Source organism: Mus musculus, chromosome 7 (genome assembly GCF_000001635.26).
Source record: "Mus musculus strain C57BL/6J chromosome 7, GRCm38.p6 C57BL/6J".
Lineage (NCBI taxonomy): Eukaryota > Metazoa > Chordata > Mammalia > Rodentia > Muridae > Mus > Mus musculus.
The window spans coordinates 129,375,304-129,392,357 of record NC_000073.6 but is presented as its reverse complement, the minus strand read 5'-3'; the positions used below and the strand labels follow the sequence as shown (position 1 = coordinate 129,392,357).

At 45.3% G+C, this 17,054-nt stretch overlaps 1 protein-coding gene across 6 annotated transcripts in view; it reads right to left on the bottom strand.

Annotated features, from left to right (window-relative positions):
• Nucleotides 1–945: 945 nt before the first annotated feature.
• Plpp4 (phospholipid phosphatase 4) overlaps nucleotides 946–17,054 on the bottom strand; it is a 135,023-nt gene continuing 118,914 nt past the window's right edge. For 4 of the 6 annotated variants that reach the window (XM_017322323.2, XM_017322324.2, XM_030242729.1 and 1 more), the window contains 2 exons: nucleotides 12,841–13,011; nucleotides 946–1,502 (listed from right to left, as the gene is read on the bottom strand). In XM_017322323.2, the coding sequence (XP_017177812.1) occupies nucleotides 1,303–1,502; nucleotides 12,841–13,011 (371 nt within the window). In that variant the 3' untranslated portion in view covers nucleotides 946–1,302. The remainder of the gene's footprint in view (nucleotides 1,503–12,840; nucleotides 13,012–17,054) is intronic. The other 2 variants (XM_030242728.1, NM_001080963.1) reach the window with 2 other exon arrangements.

Here is a 17,054-nt window from a genome sequence, read left to right as displayed (position 1 = left end):
CCTTATGTTCATTTTCAGGGTTGCTTGTGAATGTGGCTGCTGCAATCTTTTTGTTTGTTTGTTTAATCTAAACTTTGACCTGTATTGGAAATTCATATAAGATTTGCCCTTGAGCAATCGTGTGCCTCTGTGCCAGAACCACAGCTGGAGAGAAGAACGGCTGGAGAGGACCACGACGGGGGCCGGGAACAGGTGGTTCATGAGTGTCACGTGATGGTGATGTCTCTTCCTGGACTGCTCATCCCAGGGCTGCTCAGCCAATGATTTAGACACATGAGTCCCTCAAAGTGCAGCCTGTTACATTAACTGCCAGAATATGACATTCTTTAGACGTCAAAGAAGCAGCATCTAAGCCCAGCAACCTGGAAATCGAGAGCAGAGTGAAGGGATTGCTCTCAGCTTTGAAAAGACCAAGCTGGCTGGGAGCTCAGCTGAAACAGATCAACATTAACCTGGTGCATTGGACAACGGGGAGAGCCCAGCAGAGACAGCAGTTACTTTTCTTTTCCTCCTTCTCCCAGGGCCTGCCACACTGATGCTTCCTCCCAGCCTGCAACCGGGCTATGATGCCACCAAAGACCCCTTAGAACAGAGCTGTACCACATGTAACTCTCAGAAGGGTGAGATACCTCATCGTCAGTTTGTACCTCCACTGCTTCCCTCGTGGATCCCACAAGGGGAACCACAGAGCTGGCATACTCACCTGAGAGACACTTCACTCCATCCTCTGTGCATTCTTTGCAAGGGCAGAATTATAGCCAGAACCGTCTCCCCAACCTCCACTGCAAGGTGGCAAGAGTCCTGCACCTAGAACCTGAGGCAACCTCCCCACACAGGCAGCCCCTTGCTTCCAAGAGTGATCCAGGGACAGAGACGGTTTTGGGCCTCACTGTGAAACCCATCATGACGCCTAATAACTTTTGCTGGCTGATGGAACACCAAGTCTTCTGGGTGGGAGACTTTATTATGTTTCACAACATGAACACGGAGGAGGGTGGGTGCTACAGCAAACACCTCAGGTAAAGGAATCACTGGAGGAGCTAGCATGCCCACCCCACCCTTGAATCCTCCTTCCTTGTGCATGGGTCTCTCAGAGACTGGTCCTGGTGTCCCAACTTTACAAATCCAAAGTGTTGAAAGGAGACATGGAGAGTGGCAAGAACACCATCCACAGAACGGAAGCGGAGGGGACTTTAGAGTAGCTGATGAGAATCACATTACAGGAAATCCTTTCCACTGTGTTATGACATCAGAATAGAAGAATGTGCCAGGGGCTCAGTGTCCATTCTCCCTAGACACCCATCATACGGGGCCCTCGGTGATCCCCTCCAGGGGCAAGCTGGGCGCACTGTCGGCTGTAGGCCTCTCTTCCTTCTTCAGTGAAGTGGGCACTCGAAGGCTGACATACGGTTTGTGGCATGCTGTGTTGGCCAGAGGAGGATAATGTTGTCTGTAGCAAATATAGGCAAAAATGAGGCCAATCACTCCTCCAACAAAAGAATCTAGTCAGGAGAGAGGAAGTGGGAAAATGGTTATTCTTCCTTAGAGTGGTCAGCCTGGATTTCCAGAAAGTTCTTTTTTCTAGTTGTCCTAGATGCTGGATTGCTCACAGACTCTCCAACCCAACCCCCACCCCACTCCCCTGGAAGACCAAAGGAAAGAGAGCATGCTGGAGGTGCAAATCATGGTGGTCTCTGCAAACTGTCATGATTCCTAGCACTTAAATGCTAAATAGCAAGGACCGAGACTAGTGAAATGGCTCAGTGGGCAAAGCACCTGTAGAGAAGTCTGATGGCCTGAGTTCTGTCCCCAGCACCTACATAGAGATAGATGGAGAGAATGGTTCCATAAAGTCATTCTCTGACTTACATGTGTGCCTTTCCCCCCACCCTCTCACACACAAATACATTTTGAAAAACCAAAGACTTGACTCTACACCCTCTCCCCATCCCCCAAACCCACACCTTTAACTCATACCTGAGCATTGCAGGAGCTCAAACTGGTACTCTAGATTTCTCAGAGTAACTGAACTCTGGAAGAAGAATCCTAGCCATCTCTCTCACACCTGAACACCCCCCAGGGAGACTGGCATTTATTTTTCCTAGGCCAGTCTTGCAGGAGTCTTTCCATCTTGCTGGTGAGCCACAAAACCCCAGCAAGTGTTCTGGTCTCTGCCTCACCATAAGTGGTTTTTCTGGGATGAAATAAACCCTCAAAGGCCCATGGTAAATAAAACTTTTAGCAAAATTTGAGACTTGGCAAACTCTGTAGAGCTCTGTATAAAAGGAGCCTGATCCCTCCGATGGGCTGTGGGTATCTCCAAGATGAGGTGGTGATGGTACAGAGGAGATGAAGCAGTGTAACTCACCTGGAGGCAAAGATGGGCCTCAAACATGGTACTCAGCTGATCAATAGAGACCCCATGAAGATGCCTTACCCATCAGCCCTCTGTGTGTGTGGTGCATACCCAAACTGCCTCTACAGATTATTTCTTCCAATACATCCTGACACAGTGTGGACCTCCCCCAGCAAAAGAATCTGGAACTCAGGCCCAGTCACTGCCATTCTTAGCTGCCATCCTTGAAGGGTTCCACCTACATGCTGGTTAGCTTGTTGAATTGTGCACACTACCTAAAGGGTGTTGGAAACACTTCCATTTCCCCCAGCATTCCAGTTAAATCCCATCGCTGTGAATGGAACAGACCACCCTCTTGCTGCTCATAGCACAACTAACAAATACCATGACCAAAAGCAACTTATGGGAGAATAAAAGGTTTACATCAGCTTATAGTTTCAGTCTATCATCAAGGGAAGCCATGGGAGGAACTTGAAGCAGAAATCATAGGGAACATTGCTTGGTGGCTCAGTTAAAGACCTATGTTTGGCTATCTTTTTTATACAACCCAGATTATCTGCCTAGGGAATGGTGTCACCCAGAGTGGGCTGGGCCCTTTTACATCAATTAGCAATCAAGATATTCCCCACATGTACACGAATACCGGTCAATATGATTTGGGACATCCTTTAATTTCAGATACCCTTTCAGGTGACTCTAGACTATATTAAGTGTACAGATAAAATGGAAAAGGACACTATTACCCTGAGGCTGTAGCCCATGCTGGTCTTGGGGACATGTAAACCCTGACAGGTTCATTCTTGGCTTGATAACCATGTGACTTTCTGAGGTCTTGGCTTTCAGAATACAACAGTGGGATAAAGGCTATGCCCACCTTGGGTCAGACAAGGATTAACTGCTTCCATGATTCCTGGGAAGACAGACAGACACCGTGCAGCCATCTCAGCTTAAGTCAGGCTCATTTTACACCCTGAGAGGCCATATTGAGTTGTCAAAGCCTTGTATCTTTCCAGAAAATGAACCTCTCTGTGTACCTGTGTGTGTGTGAGTGTGTGTGTTACCAGTCATGCTGGTCTTCTTGTAAGCATCTAGATTCTACCTTGATCTATCAGAATAATTAAAATTTTTTCCCATTTTAGAATTTATTTAGTACATGAATGTACATGTGTGCACATGTGTATGTGCATGCCACAGTTACTGTGTGTTAGAGGACAACTTCTGAAGTAGGTTCTCTCCTTCCGCTATGTGGGATCTGAGGATCAAACTCAGGTCATCAGGCATCCAGCACCTTAATCTACTGAGCAAGTGAGTTTCCTGACCCTATCAAAAATTTAAGGTTGGGCCCCAAATTTCTCACTATCCTCCATAGAACCAACAGCCACTACTTTCAATATTGATAGTAGGCTAGTAGGAAAAACCAACCTTCTGTAACATATACTTTTAAGTCCTTCCAAATAAATTTATCAATTTAGTACATGGAATTTTATTGATCTACAATGTAAAATAGAAAAAAAGCATAAATAAGAGTACTTGTATTCTAGAAATTTCCATGACAAACCATGGCTATCAAGGGCATGTAGCCCAGTGCCCAGCTGCTGCTCTGATGACCAGACTATGGAGTCCAGACACAATTGCTGGTGATCCTCCTTCATGTGCAAATAGACGGAGCTGCTCTTCTGCTCAGTGGGACTGCCACTGCTCCCAAGAACCAAGAAGACTCTGTGTCAGTCAGAGCTGCTCATGTGGCTCTGCCACCTACTCCAGCCGTGTCCCCTTCACTCACAATCTTTCTACCAGTACCTGCTTCTTTCTTGGCTGCATACAAGCAGTTGTCATCCTTGGCTCCCAGTAGGATCCTTCTCATTCCTCTCCTGTTCAATTCCTTTCATAGTTCAACACCTAACTCATTATCCTTGTACAATGAAGCCTGGGTACACACCCTAGCTTCCCACTCCAATGCTCCCCATCTCAGTGGTGAATAATGGCAAACTTTTCAATGGTAGATGGTTAGCACTACACTCAGAACTCTATGGGGACAAGGGCTGTGTGTGTTGTGCACTGCTGACCCTCAACACTTGGCCAACATCTTGCTGCCCATAGCAGAATTCAGATTGTTGAGGGAGGGAAGGCACAGCAAGGTTAGATTTGACTGTTGTTCTGTGTATCCTTAAGTGAGCCCTTTGCCTTTGTGGTCATCTGTCACCCTGTTGGTTATAGTTGAGTATGGAAAATCACATGACCCTGAAGAAGATTTTTTGGTTTGGAAGAATAACTTAAAAACAAGTGATTCTAATCGGAAAACACAAGATGCTTTGGAATGGTCACTGCTTCAGATACACTACTGAGTGGGGCTTCCTGCAGTCTGACATAAAGGCCGACGGCACATACAAGTGTCTGCTTGGCCCTGGTGAACAGTTGTCAAGATGGGAAGTGGTGGATTGAGAGACACTAATGGAATTCCACCATGGCTTTAGGAACTAGCCAGTCCCCAGCCAGGTCCTCGTGGGTGCACCTGGACATGGTTACGCACTGTCACCCTGACCCAAGGATATCCCTGGGGTAGAATCTCTGAGACACTGCAGCCTCTGCCAGAATGAGTCACTTCACCTTCCTGAGCCTTGGCTTCCTTATCTCTCAGATGGAGGTGAGGTCTCAGTATTCTCATTGACCATGGCAATCATTTCTGCTACTGTTGCTAAAGTTGATGCCACAGGGCATGTCACAACAGGACCTAAAAACAGCTGTCCTGCCCTGTTCCTCTCACATCTTATGCCAGAACTTCTGGGGGGTTCCTTGATTCTTCACCTGTTCTTCCTACTCAGCGAGCCAACAGTCAGAGCTGTAACCTCAGGAACATGGCCGTGTTTTTACAGCACTTTATTTTTAAATGAAGTATTCTTTTAACAAAAGATTAATTGTGTATTTGTGTGTCTCCATGAGTCTCTCTCTGTCTCTCTGTGTGTGTGTGGGGGGGGGGGAGGTTGTATACGCATGCGCATGTGTGCGCACATGCATGCGCACGTGCATGTATGTGTGTGTATGTGTGTGTGTGTGTGTAATAAGAGGAAAAATTACAGGATTTGTTTTTTTTCCTTCCACCATGTGTGTCCTAGAGAACAAACTTAAGTGCTAGACTTGGCACCAGGTGCCTTTAACCCACTGAGCCATCTTGCCAGCCCTTTGTAGCATTTTAAATAAACTTTGGAAAGCATGTGTCACCCAAGAACCTGTAAAGCAGTATGTACTATGAATTCTTGAACAGGGCTTCAAGGCACAGGTAGCATCATGGGAGGAAACAGCAGCTCATAGGAAGAGTTTCCTCATATAATCCCTGGATAGCAATCCATAAAACACGTTACAACCTTTTCTAGTTCAAGGTCTTCATGCTGCACTATTACATCACTTTATTATCTTGTCCAAGCTCAGGGAACATTCCCACCGGGTGTTATTTTTATGAGCATCTAAAATAAACCACAAAACCTAACCTGCATTTGAGCCATTGACTATCAAACGGACCAAAGAGCTAAGTCTACAAATGACAGCGTCTGACTTCTGTATGGCGCAGCATTTCAAGAGGAAATTCCAGGTCTAACAATTTCAGGCCTATGCCTCCTGGGCTCACTGATGTAGCATCGTGTTAGGAACTGGAGATGCCAAGCTAGCTCCTATTAGATGGAGCAAGTGAGAGGACTAAGGGCAAGGAAAGCAGCAGGGATGAGATGGAGTCTTCTCTAAGCCACAGTCCCTAAGAGAAGTGTTTACTACCAAGGTGTGAACAAAAAATACCTTCCATGGGGAGCTTGTCATCAAGGCCTCAAGTAGCTACGGCCGTTTTAATTAACTCATACTCACAACGTGTTGACAGATATCAGGCAAGGGGCATGCCGGTCTTCATTGGAAGAAAAAGCCACCTAGGACTGACTTTCCCCCCAGGTATGGTAGCATCCCCTGAAAGACTCAAAAAAGAAATAAATGGTTCTCCGTGCCCCTGGCCCCCACATGCTGCTGTCTCCTTAATTATCACTGATGTCAATCTTTCAACATGTACGTTTATTGTATGTGTCTCAGGCGTTAGGCGTTGGAGTCAGATTTCTGACATCAGACCTAAGGAAGCATAGGAGACCCTGCCACCCAGAGTTTACAGCCCTAGGGGGCAAGAGAGAGACTGTGCAGTGATGGCTCAGCAGTGAGCTGCTGCTGTGTTAATCACATGAAAGATGGGGACCTAAGAGCTGGCTCAGCAGTGTGGCCTGGGCTAACCTGGAACACAGAGTTATGCTGAGGGTATGAGCCAAAGACTGAGACCTAAGAATGAGCTAGCGTTATACAGAGGAAGTAGAGGCAAGATGGGCACCTGTGGCTTTTCTAGGAAGAAGGAAGGAAATGCATAAAGCTGCCAAAGTGGAATAAAGGGGCTTGTCAGACTGAGAAACTGATGGTGGGACCATCTAATAAAAGGGTTATAGGACATAGGTCACCCATCTGGTTGGCATGAAGAGCATTTTTCATGTTCCTATATAGCTCTGGTGGGCCCTCAGCGTGGACCACAGTCCCATTTCTCCTCTAGGGTATCACCTGTGCATCTTGCAGCCTCACACCTTCCATCCTGCTTGGTACCCTTTCCATGTCTGTCTGCCCAGTAGATGGCATCCAGGCTCCTAGACAGCAAGCTCAGGCCCATTGCCTAAACACTCAATAGTTTCTAATTTGTAAATGTCTGGCAAGCTTTTACACCGAACAACATCTACAAAACACACTTAACTGTTAACACCACCAGCCACAAAAGGCCATGCATTCCATGGCGCCTAAAACAGGCAAAGCCAGAGACAGGAAGTCTATCAGTGTTCCCAGGAGCAGGGGAGGGTGACTGCTCGGAGGTTTATGATGGCTGCACTATTCTAAATGTGCAGACAGAACCCACTGCACTGTGCACTTCAAAGGGGTGAGCATTACAGCACTAAAGCAGAGCTCAATGGAGCCCCTCTTTATAAAATCAGAGGGAGGAAACCAACAGCAGATGGTTTACAATGGGACCAGAAACTGTGACTCTGAATCCAGCAACCTGAGAACTGAATTGTGCCTTTGCACACAAACTAATCCTCATCTTGTGTGGTTAAAGAACAGGAAATGGCCTCACCAGGTCTTCCACAACCAATATGCTGAGCTATGTTGATCTGCTTCAATTAAAAACAAAACAAAAACAAACAAACAAACAAACAAACAAAACCAGTATGGACAAAGGCTTCCTAGCATCTATTGGCAGGTTCCCAGGAAGAACACATCCATTCCTGTCACCTTGACAACATCCAGCATCAATGCGTTCACTTGACTCTGGAGCTTCTGTACCTTGAACTTCATGACCCAAGAGAGTAGGGCAAAATCCAAAACCGAACAATTGCATCTGACTTTTCTGATTGTTTGGTTTATTATTATTATTGTTAATTATTCCCAGTGTTTCTCTAACTAGTGAGATTTCTGCTTTTGTGACTGAGTTTCTAGCAAAGACTATGTATGACACCAACCTACCTAGTAAACTATAGGCTGGAGGCATGGAGGCCATACTGCTTTACTGAGCCCAGAGGCACAAGGAGACATGACTGAATGAATATCTAAAATGCAAAAATAAATTTTTTAACCTACTTTTAAGAGGTAAGAATTTACAGAAAATGTGTCTTATTATATTGAAAATAGTTAGATGAGTCCAGAGAAATTCGGAGTATCTGTGTCACCCTGCCATATCCCAGAAATATCGTCTTTTGATTCTTAGGGTCTAGTCAATCCGAGCCAGCGGTGGAAGCCATCATTATCTGTAGACGAAAGTGCTTCTTGCACAGTGTAAGCTACTCAGCCACTGCTTGGAATGTCATACAAGAGGAAGCCAGCTAAGTAAATGATGTTCTGGCTACATAGTCTAACATAAAACACTCTCCCTGCAGTGAGCAGGGAAGTGACAGGGGGCCGCTGCCCTTGAAGCCCACAACTACTGGACCCAACAGCAACTTTCCTGCCTCATCTGGGCTCCTAGATGCTTCTGGTTTGCCTTTTCCTTCCTTTAATTGCTTGTTACGATGAACCCATGTCTCATGCACTGCTGGGGCAGTTTCTTCAGTCTCTAGACAACTTTCCCTCTTGCCTGATGCAGCTGAGGATCTTACCAGTGAAGAGACTAAATATGACTTGTAAGAGAGGAGCATGTACGTGTTTGCAGGTCCAGTGCTGATGAGGCAGGAAGATCTTGAGTTTGAGGCTATCCTGGATTATAAAATGAGTTCTAGGGCAGCCTGAGCTCACATGAGGCTGGCTCAAAAAAAAAAAAAAAAAAAAAAAAAAAAAAAGACAAGACAGAATACAGAGGAGCATTTTGGTCAAAACCATTCACTTACTTAGCATATATTTATTGAGCTGACACATGTCCTTTTAAAATTTCTTTCAGATTCCTAATTTTTATAACACTGAGAGGGATTATTAGGAAACTGGGTTTTAATGCTTTGACATCACTGTGGAACCAAAGGTGACCTTGAATGTCTCATCTTCCTGCTGCTGCTTCCTGAATGTTGGGATTACAGGTGTGTGCCATCACACCCAGTTTTTATGCCGTACCGAGGCTAGAACCCAGGGCTCCATGTAAGACCTAGGTAATCACACTACCTTTGCAGCAGGAAGTGGGTTCTTTCTCACAGTAACTAATGAGGCCATTGGGGTGGATCCTAACTCAGTATGACTGGTATTTTTACAAAGAGGGAATGGTTAGGGCAGAGAAAGTCAGAGGGAGTTGATGTGAAGAGATGCAGGGAGAATGTCATGGGGGGACAGAGACAGCGCCTGAATTCTGCTTCCGCAAGCCAAGAAACAATTTTGGTATGAGAAACCAGCAGAGGCAAGGGAGAGTCCTGCAGGTTTCTGGAAAAGCTGTCCTGATGGTCCCTTGCCCAGCCTCCAGAATAGTAAGACAATATACTGATGTCATTCTAAACATCTGGTATGTAGATGTTTGCTCCAGCAAGTCTAGGAAACTCTATCAGTATCAGAACATAGCATGTTCCATGCAAACATCCTTATCTATGTTGGATGACTCAACCAGTGACACAAATCTGGTCATTTAAATAGCTTGCATAGCTGCTTTCATATAACTGCCACAGAAATGATTTATCTACATAAGGCCTATAGATAGCATTCACAGTTTGCCTTCCCCTTATCTAGTGGATAGGACTAGGCAATTGTCGGTATGCACTAAATTAGTTGTTAAAAGGTAGCAAATGAGTTAGGGTAGCAGGGTGGGATATAAGGGGTGTGATGAATTGAAGAGAATTGTCTACACCAATGTGATGTGTGGAATCAGGTTTGAGGAGGGCAAAGGAGGGCATGGCCACATCAAGGAGGAAGACGTGGCAGGCACATGAGAAGCCGGGGCAAAGGCCCCTTAGTGAGGTGGGTCTGGAGTGTTCAAGGAACAGAAAGAAGCCACATGAGCAGGCAGGTCTGAACGGTGGGATCTTGCAGCTCACTGCAGGATGTGGGTTATGATGTTGAAGGAATAGAGAGAGTGGATGGGGATTCCTGTAGGAACTCATGGGCAAGCCCACAGGCTCGCTGAAGGCTCACGGTGTAGCAAGGGGACATGGAAAACCAGCCAGGAGCATTGCAGCATGGGGGGAGGAATTGAGTTCTAGAAATACATTCAACACAAAGGTTTACAGAAAACTGCAGGAATCGGGATCCCCCATTCCCGAAACAAAGTATCAATGGATGTCAGGCGCAAGCAACCTCTTTGCGCAAGGAAACTGGGCAAAAGTTCTGCCTGTCTGGTGGGTTCTGCATAGAGGTAGGAGTAATGGGGCTTCAGACTGTTCCCACTCTCCTGAGCACCAACACAGATATGGTGCTTATCATGGGCAGCTGGGCTCTGAGGTCCCTAAATAGCATGGAATGCTGTGAGCTCAGCCATGGCACACAGGTAGCCAATGGAGGGGAGATACATTCTTTTGGGACTGAGTACTCTAAACAGAGAGCAGCAGGGCCATAGTTTGTTTGGTCCAAGGGTAGGTTTCTGGTGGGAACATCCAGTTCAAAAAACCCTTTCAAGTCTTTTTATTTAGAAAACCAAAGGATTGGTTCTGATAGCCTAAGAGAGGTCTAGTGAAGTGTGTGTGTGTTGTGTGTGTGTGGGTGTGTGTGTACATGTGTGTTGTGTGTGTGTATTATATGTGTTTGTGTTGTGTGTGTGTGTGTGTGTGTGTGTTGTGTGCATGTGTGTGTCTGAGTGTGCGTGAGTGCTAATTCACACAGGGATGATGGAGCGAAGCACATGTTATTTCCAGTTCTAGCTATGGTTTGTCCCTGGCCAGGAACCACAAATGCCCAAGAGCATCGAGAAGAGGCAGAAGGTGGCTTATGGAATGCTCTGTCCTTCTCAGCATCTGTTTTCCCAGAGTCGGGATTCTACAAATCTCAGAGTTCAAATGCTTTGTGTTCACGGTTAATCACACAGGTGAGCCCTGTTACCAGGTGCGGGGCTTTGCTCTGGCATGACATTTGAATCTCTCTGGCTTCCAGTTGACCTGGAAGGCAGCCTAGCACAAAGACAAAGGGAACATTAGTCACATAGAATTTTAGAATTGATCCAGCTAGTTCTCTGGGGAAGTTTCACTGAATACATTATGTATAGCCACCCCTCTATGCCTCTACCTCCATGTTCCCCTCACATAGTAAAAAAGCAGACTTGTCTATTTAGGGTGAACTAGGGAGGAAAAAATAACACAAAAACAACCACAAAAACTAATAGAGCATGCCATGTGAGGTTATGGGATATCGATTAGACATGAATATGTAATGAAGTAATCGGTTGTATTTCCATACAGACACCATTGCTTAAATCACACTGAAATGGAGTCATACAATCCCATAGTAGTAATGTTGCTAACTAACATTAATAATGAGAAGGATGTGGAATTTGCTGGTGCCCACTGGGGTTCCATATAGATTTTCACCTTGATTGATAGTCCCTGTCAGCAGTCACTGGGCAGCTCAGTTCACCACAGAGAAAAAAAAACAATTTGTCTCCATCAAGCATCCTGCCTGTAACACCCACCTACACTGCAATCAAAGGCCTGGCTGCCATGTGTTTGTCAAGCCGAAGGCCTTAGAGGCCTCCTCCATTTCTCCCCCGAACAACTGAGGACGGAATAAACACAGTTTCTCATTCTTTCCCTGTGGCTACATTATTCAGCCACAGAGAAAATGACAACAAGTCAGGCTAGGGTCAGAGAGGGTTGAAGAAGTTCACACTTCACCTCTTAGGTTGCCAGAACAACATCATTAAGCAAAGAAGAGGGGGACAGGCATAAATTCTGAACCGTTTTATAAAATTTCGGGATAGCTTCTCGTACATCTCAGGATGAGCATGAACTCACTGTGCAGCCAAGGCTGACCTTGAACCTCAGGTCATCTTGCCTCCAACTCCCTAGTGCGAGGATCCTAAGTGTACACCTCCCACACCCAATTGATGTAGTGCTGAGAACGGAACCTGGCACTTCATGCATGCTACATAAGCATGCTACCCCTGAGCTAGTTCTCTTTCTCTTTGAAGTTCATCATTGTTTCCCAAATCCAAGATGGCCAAATGAGAGTGGCAACTCCATATTAGTTGCTTAGGAACAGATCTTGTGGCCAAGATACATCTGCCACCAAGCCAGCTGCTTAGGAAATGCCATGCCTCCTTTCTCAGCAGCAGTGAGGTGAGGCGTGGAGGATAGTGATGAGCACGGTGCATTTGCGTTTACCAATGACATTTGGGTCCATGACTGCATTCAGTTTATCACAGTGCTTTGTGAAATGTTCAGATATCATCATTCTATAGCAAAAGAAGAACCTGCAGTTCCCTGGGTAACAGGAGACATAATTCACTCAAGGCCATTTGGCCCCTACTGTTCTTGCTGGGAAATGCCCTAACCCCTTAACCCTGTAGGCACAAAGGAGGCGGGGAAATTGTGCTAAAGTAAGCACTGCAGTAAATAAAGACTTACTTCAGCCTTGATACAGAGGGAAGTCTTACTCCAGCCTTGAGGCAGAGGGAAGTCTCACCCCAGCCTTGTGGTAGCTACTGAGGATATTAGTGAAGTTGGGTCGCTGGGCTGTACGTACCCTTTGGCATTGCCTCTGTGGTGAGAAATATGTCCTTGGGGACTAGATTTGCCATGGGAAAGGAGCCTAAAACAACTTGGTACTGCGACTGAAGACTGATCCAGAAGAGAAATCACATTTAGGTCTGAGGCCAGGGTGATGACAATGAAGACCTGACATCTTGGGAGGACTTGAGCAGTCTTCTTGAGAACAAGTGAGAAGAAAGAACTTCTCAGCAGGGGCAAGATGCATACCGTATCTCGTCTTCTGACAGCAGGGACTCAGTTCTTCCCATTTCAATGAATGCCCAACAACCATCCCTGGAAGAAGGGATGGGTCACTGTGAGGACCGCTCAGGGACTCACCTTGCCAATGATGCTTGTAGTCACACATGCGGGACAGGGCGATCATCATGGCACAGTACAAGGGCAAGATGGCAGCACAGAGCCTCCAGCTCTTCCCCCGCCCACTCTCGGTGAAGCAGTGCAGCTTGCCAGCCAGGTAGAATGTTGTGAAACCGAGGCCCGAGAAGGCAACTGCCAAAGAGAAAAAGCAGGCATTACCCTAGCAGGTGAGGAGCAGAGAGAACTTGGTGTATCTCAGGCTTGCTGTCTGCCATCTTCATGTCCCGAGGAACAGGACAAGAGGATCCAGGCACCTTGTAGGCAGCCTGTTCTCCTGCCACAGCCATTCTAGCATAAGCACTCAACCATGAGAATGACCTTCCAGGTTTGCATGTGCCTAAAGCCTATTCTGTGTCATTATTCTTTCACTCATTCACTCACTCACTCAACAAAGGGTTAATGATTCTTGTGATGGGATGATCTTGATTGTCAACTTGACATACCTGGGAAAATGAGACCTCAATTAAGAAACTGCTTTCATCAGATTGACCCATGGGCATATCTATAGGGCAATTTCTTTAGTGCTAATTGAGGAAGAAGGGCCTAGCCCACTGTGGGCAGTATCATCCCTAGCCACGGGAGCCTGGGCTATTTAAGAAAGGTAGTTGAACATGAGTCAGAGAAAAGCCAATAATCAGGTTCCTGCTTCAAACTCCCTGGCTTCCCTCCATGATGGACTGTAACCTCTAAGATGAAATATACCTTTTATTCCCCAAGTTGCTTTTTATTTTTAGAGTGGTTTGTCAGAGCATGGAAAAGCTAGCTAGAACAACTATTCAATATACTCTAGGCAGACACATGTTACATGGGAAAAGAAAGGGTTGAACAGGATATCATCTCTGCTCTCACAGCATTGGGAGCTGATGGAAAAACATGGCCGTTCTGAGACACTATGTTAAAATATATTCTATTTTAAAAAGTGCCCCCAGGAAAAAAAATCAGTTAGATTTTTGCTTACATTAGAAGGGTCAGGACAAATAAGATGACTGAGATAATTTCTGAGTTTTTGTTAGAGACAAAACATGAAATACCATAAAGGAGTGGACCTGATAGAGAAGCCACACATGGCAAACACCTAGAATCTGTTTTAAATTATAAAATTGCTCTATTTTAGAAATGCAAAGACTCAAAATCATCGAGTTTAGATATAGTATATGTAAACCGGAGAGTTTTCATCCATCTATTTATGGCCATGTGAATGGATCTGCAAGACACTCTAGTAGATGAAATAAATGTGCCCAAGAAAGACAATTCAAGGTTTGTTTCTGTTGTTGTGATGAACATCCTGAAAAAAAAAAGGCAACTTAGAGAACAAAGGGTTTATTTACTTAGAGTTTCAAGTTACAAGTTCATTATTGTGTGGAAGTCAAGGCAGGAGAGCAAAGCATCAGATGCATAGCCAAAAGTAGAGAGAATAAACACATGGACGCTTGCTCTCTTACTATCAGATAGTGTTCTCCTCTCGCATACTGTTCATGAAGTCTAGGGGATGGTGCTGCCCACAAGGAGCTGGATAATTCATAATTTACCAATTTTGCACATACATACACACAGGTCAATCTATCCTATAAAATTCCTCCTTAAGAATCTCTTTCTTAGTGATTCTAGATTGTATCAAATCAGCATTTAAAACTAGTAAGCACACAGAAAAACACCATGCATTTTTGCTCATGCAAGATCTAAAACTTTGACCTCACAGCAGAGTAAAACAGTGTTTACTAGTGGCTAGAGTGGATAACTGGAATAGAGAGGGTTTGGGTAAAAGGCATCAACACAGTTTATTTGGAAGGCTTGGTTCTAATGCGCTATGGCACAGCAGGGTTTCTATAACCTGTGATATCCGTTGTGTATTTCAGGATCAACAAAAGTACCCAAAGGTCTCTATACAAAATGGTGTTTGAGGAGATGAATATGCTAACCTCCTTGGCTTGATCATTCTGCATTGTTTACAAGTATCAAATTAGCAAATTCCTCCCTATGAATAGGTATAAATATTATTAATATGAAAACATTTTAAAAGATTGATGCTGAAAAAGAAAAAGGAACACAGTTTAATTCCATGAGATTTAAGCCCTCTGAGGGCTTAGAAAAATGGTACCCAACCCTGGGTACACAGAGAGTCTCCTTTAATAGATAGGAAACTTTAAAACCTACTGGCATCCAGGTCCTATCGACAGACAGTCTACCTGTAGCAGTCTGGCATAGTCCCAGGACTAGATGTGTCTGTTTATGGGTGCAGCCCTGTGTGTCATATCCAAACTTCCCTGTGGTTATAATGGCTGCCATGCCTGAGTTCAGAGGCTTTCCTTGAGGGCAGCTGCTGCAGCTGCTCCGCTTCTCCAGAGGGCAGACTTACCAAACCTTAGTCTAGATTGGAAGACACTTCTAAAGATGAGAGCTCCTACACACTCAGCCCACACAGTGACTTTGGGAGAACAGCTCTGACAAATACTTCATCGGCACACCAACAAGTCCAAGGGATGGTGCCCAGCCTGCCTTGCAGTGTGGGCATCACGAAGGAGTTTCTTATAAACACAGACTCTCGGGCTGGCTCCGGGCCCATGAGTGACAACTGGATTTCCACAGTATCACTAAAAGGATCTGTATGAACCCTGTATGAGAAACCCTGACCTAAAACACATGCAACACCTTTTTAGGTGGCCTTTGGGTTAATCTCAAGGTGGCGGGACTAGCAAATTTCCTGTTCAAAGTCGTTTATAAAAGTGAAAAATTAAAAATGATTAAGTAAAGGCATAAACAACCCAGCTGTGATGCCTCCAATAGCCGGTGGGGGGTGGGGGGTGCAATGTGAAAACTCAGATTATATAACAATGTTGAATGAAGAGAGGAGGAGTCAGCATTAGATTCTAGGCCAGCACAGTGTCCATGGGCAATAGTGAATTGCCTTAAGCTTTTCCAAATCATCTCTGAAAATTGCACAGCCACTTAAAAGGGATGTTGATTATGAGCATAAACTTGCAGCAAAGTAGGTCTCCCTCAGCAGCCAAAGCAAACACGGTTACAAAGGATCTCCACTGCCTCTTACATCTATGTTAAACCTGGGTTTCTCAGGTACTCCAAAGAAGCAAGAGTAAGGAAATACACATGGCAGCTGCATGTGTGCACTGGAGTTGTTCTTCTTAGGAACAGCTTTCCATGTTGAGGATTAAGCTTAGCCTAAGAAGATATGAGATATGGCACTGCCCAGCATGGCATGCTAGGATGACAGAAGGGTATTAATGACTTCCACAGCGTTCTAAAAGTGGAACCATTTGGGTGCCATCCTAGCTGGTTCAATAGCTTCTTAATTTCTACCCACATGCACTGAACTCCATCCTTCCCATTCATTTCCAGTCTCCCAGGAGGTACAGGAGTGGGAAGGCTGGTCAGCTTATTTGTATTGGCTCTGGCCTCATCTTCAGCTCTTACAGGAGGATTAAAATGGTCTTTATTGAAGAGAGACAGCTTAGCAAGTCTATCCACCTAATTACCCTAAGTGTGAGGAGCAGAAAAGTACAGCCCTGGGGCTCTGTTGGGCAATGAATGGAAGTTTCCAGAACCAGAGAGGAGATAGCTCAGAAAAATGGCACATTGTCATCTCTCAGGAAAACAGAGTATTTAAAAAACCAAGGAACACCATGTGGATGATGATGATAATAAATTTGTGCCTAAGTCATCCTGTATGCTTGTAAATTTTTTATTTTTTGTTATTTACAATAAACATTGTAAATCAAAAATAAATAAATTTGTATATTACCCATATAAAAATGCCTTGAAGACTTCAGCACAGATGCATCATCAGCTCAAGTTACCAATTCTACCTGAACTTTGGTATCTTCAGGAGATGGAGAAGGAAGGAGATGTCTGGCTAGCAATGAGGTCTCAACCTCCACCTGCCTTCTGTCACCCAGGAGCTCTCACAGGGCAGGGCTGGCACCAGGTCTAGCCTCAAGGGCATTGCATCATTCTCTGGAATGCAGGTAAAGTCCTCTCTCCTGCCCAGAGAGGCAGCACCAGGCACAGCCTCTCTCAAGGTATCTTGAAGATACCTTCAAGCAGGGAGGCCTTTCCCTCTGCAGAGGAGGATTTCCTTTGTAAAGGTAAAGAGCCTGACCTGGAGGCCAGGAGAACTGTGCGGCCAGTTTCCTTTGACACATGCTACTGGCCCTTTGGGC